At 47.1% G+C, this 2,626-nt stretch overlaps 1 protein-coding gene across 1 annotated transcript; it reads left to right on the top strand.

Annotated features, from left to right (window-relative positions):
* Nucleotides 1-279: 279 nt before the first annotated feature.
* On the top strand, nucleotides 280-2,391 carry LOC109771324 (small ribosomal subunit protein eS1). Its single transcript, XM_020330014.4, has 6 exons — nucleotides 280-439; nucleotides 560-665; nucleotides 1,214-1,351; nucleotides 1,432-1,617; nucleotides 1,720-1,920; nucleotides 2,033-2,391. The coding sequence occupies exons 1-6, from the start codon at nucleotides 381-383 to the stop codon at nucleotides 2,132-2,134; spliced, it is 792 nt and encodes a 263-aa protein (XP_020185603.1). The 5' UTR covers nucleotides 280-380; the 3' UTR covers nucleotides 2,135-2,391.
* The last annotated feature ends 235 nt before the right edge of the window (nucleotides 2,392-2,626 follow it).

Genomic DNA, 2,626 nt, shown 5'->3' with positions numbered 1-2,626 from the left:
TACTTAATTCTCATTTTAGCCTAAAAATAATAATTCTCATATGTGATTTAGCAAAACTGTATTTATTTTCGTCTCTTCCCTTTGTGTGTGTGGCAGGCAACCAAAAGAAGAGACGGGCCGAGCCCATGCCATACACTATTGGGCCGAGCGGAGTCAGAAGCTTCAACGCAATCTACCCGAAGAGCCCACACGGGCTTCCCCGCATCCCATCCGTCCATCCACCCGGCATCCTCGCGACCGCAGGATGGAATGGAAACCCTCGAACCGCACTATATATACTCCCCCTCGGCTGTGTAGGGTTTCCCCTCGCGCCCCCCAGAAGCCCCGACGCTCAAGCCCCCAGACGCCGCAGCGCCGCCACTCCACCCGCAGCGGCAACCATGGCGGTCGGCAAGAACAAGCGCATCTCCAAGGGGAGGAAGGGTAGCAAAAAGAAGGCGTGAGTGCCTCCCCCACCCCGCTCATCCCTTGCAGCATCGTGATCCAGGATCTGTTTCTTCTCCTCTTCTTTCGTCATATGCTGATGTGGTTTCTTGCCTGGTTTCTCGTGTTTCTGCAGCGTCGATCCGTTCACCAAGAAGCAGTGGTATGACATCAAGGCGCCGCTGCTGTTCACCAGCCGCAACGTCGGCAAGACCCTCGTGTCCAGGACACAGGGTACCAAGGTATGCTCTCCCCGCCCTTGCATCTGTGCGTGCGGTGTTTGTCACTTTCCTTGATGCCTTCTGTCCCAACGATTAGCTGTTTAGTAGTCTGCCTGCCCTCATACGCGATTGAGATCTATTTAGTCCTATTGGCATGAAACGGATTCAACCATTTTCTCAAAGGTTGCCTTGTTGTGTTAAGCGCTGCAGGACGTGATAGACTAGCTCTAGAATGCAATCGCTATTTACTGATAATTGATTTTAGTTCGCGATTTACTATTTTGTCTCACCAATGTCTCAGTGTTGTAATTTGTGACAATTTATTTGTAGTTGTAGTTATAGTCCACTTGTTTTTAAACTAGCACCCAGCATTCAAGTGTTGTTAGTCGTTTGTGTTTGGTCTAACCGATTCCTCTGACTGTGTTCCTATGTCGTATGTGTAGCAGTAGGCACACTGAATCTCGTTTTTAAGCCTTTGCATTTACATTCATTTAGGAATTTGTTCAATGTTTGTTTGTTGTTGTAAAGTTGACTGTATTAGCTAACTGCACAGTTCATCTTTATTTTAGATTGCCTCAGAGGGTCTGAAGCACAGGGTGTTCGAAGTATCTCTAGCTGATCTTCAGAACGATGAGGACCAGGCCTACAGGAAGATCAGACTCCGTGCTGAGGATGTGCAAGGGATGAATGTCCTCACAAACTTCTGGGTGATGATCTCTCTCGCATTGCCTGAAACCTAATGTTGTGTTGTGTTTTTGCTTTGCTAACCTGTTCTTCCTCTTGCCAGGGCATGGACTTCACCACTGACAAGCTCAGGTCTCTTGTGAGGAAGTGGCAGACACTCATTGAGGCTCATGTGGATGTGAAGACCACTGACAACTACATGCTCCGCATGTTCACCATTGGCTTCACGAAGAGACGCCCAAACCAGGTGAAGCGCACTTGCTATGCCCAAGCAAGTCAGATCAGACAGGTAAATTAGTCCACCTTCCTCCTTTTGTATCTTTGTATTGATAATGTTTTGGTGATCATTGAGCTGATTGTTAACAACTCTATCTGTGTTTCTTGCTTGTAGATCCGCCGCAAGATGGTTGAGATCATGGTCAACCAAGCTGCAAGCTGTGACTTGAAGGAGCTTGTGAACAAGTTCATCCCTGAGGTGATTGGAAAGGAGATTGAGAAGGCCACCTCAAGCATCTTCCCCCTCCAGAACGTGTACGTCCGCAAGGTGAAGATCCTGAAGGCCCCCAAGTTTGACCTGGGGAAGCTCATGGAGGTAATTGTCTTGTGGCACCACCATGTCTACTGAAAATATTTTAGCTGGGCAGTGTTAATTGTTGTTCTCCAGTCTACTGAAGTTCTAATGTGACCCATGTTGCCTGTTCCAGGTGCACGGTGACTACAAGGAGGATGTTGGTGTGAAGCTTGACAGGCCTGCTGATGGAGATGAGGTGATTCCTGGAGCGGAGGAGGTTGCTGCTGCTGAGTAGAAAATAGAAGTCGCTATTTTGCTGCTTCATATCTAGAAGATGATATATGTGCCACCTGGGTGTCGTGAACTTTGTAGTCAGTTTTGATGGCTGATTTCTTGAGTACTTCTGTCGACATTCCTAGCCAGCGTTCAGTTATCTTATTTTGTTCGTGTTACTTTCTGGATGGAGGTTATGAGTTTAAAACTAAATATTTAGTTTATTCGTGCCGTGTGTGTTTTATGTTTGAATGGAACTTATGCTCTGTTGTTTTGTTAGCTGTATCTCAGTACCAACTTTTTGTTCGCGTGCATACGAGATGTTTGCAGCTTGTATGTAATGGCTACAGCTTCTCCTAGCCATGACTCCCTCCGTCTTGGAATTACTTGTAGAAGTGACGGGAGGGGAGCATGAAAGTAAAATTAGCAATGTGCTCCCCCAATTAGTCGCACAGAAAGTGAAGGGGAAAAGGGCATGGATCGAAACAGCCAATTTGGCGTTCGGTCTTTGAGT

This window comes from Aegilops tauschii, chromosome 4 (assembly GCF_002575655.3).
Source record: "Aegilops tauschii subsp. strangulata cultivar AL8/78 chromosome 4, Aet v6.0, whole genome shotgun sequence".
Classification (NCBI taxonomy): domain Eukaryota; kingdom Viridiplantae; phylum Streptophyta; class Magnoliopsida; order Poales; family Poaceae; genus Aegilops; species Aegilops tauschii.
The sequence above is the reverse complement of the archived record's forward strand: the minus strand, read 5'-3'. Positions and strand labels throughout refer to the sequence as shown.

Coding starts and splice junctions, on each gene's coding strand:
- LOC109771324 (XM_020330014.4), top strand. CDS start 381: ATGGCGGTCGGCAAGAACAAGCGCATCTCCAAGGGGAGGAAGGGTAGC. Junction 666..1,213: donor CCAGGACACAGGGTACCAAG/GTATGCTCTCCC, acceptor TCTTTATTTTAG/ATTGCCTCAGAGGGTCTGAA. Junction 1,352..1,431: donor ATGTCCTCACAAACTTCTGG/GTGATGATCTCT, acceptor TCCTCTTGCCAG/GGCATGGACTTCACCACTGA.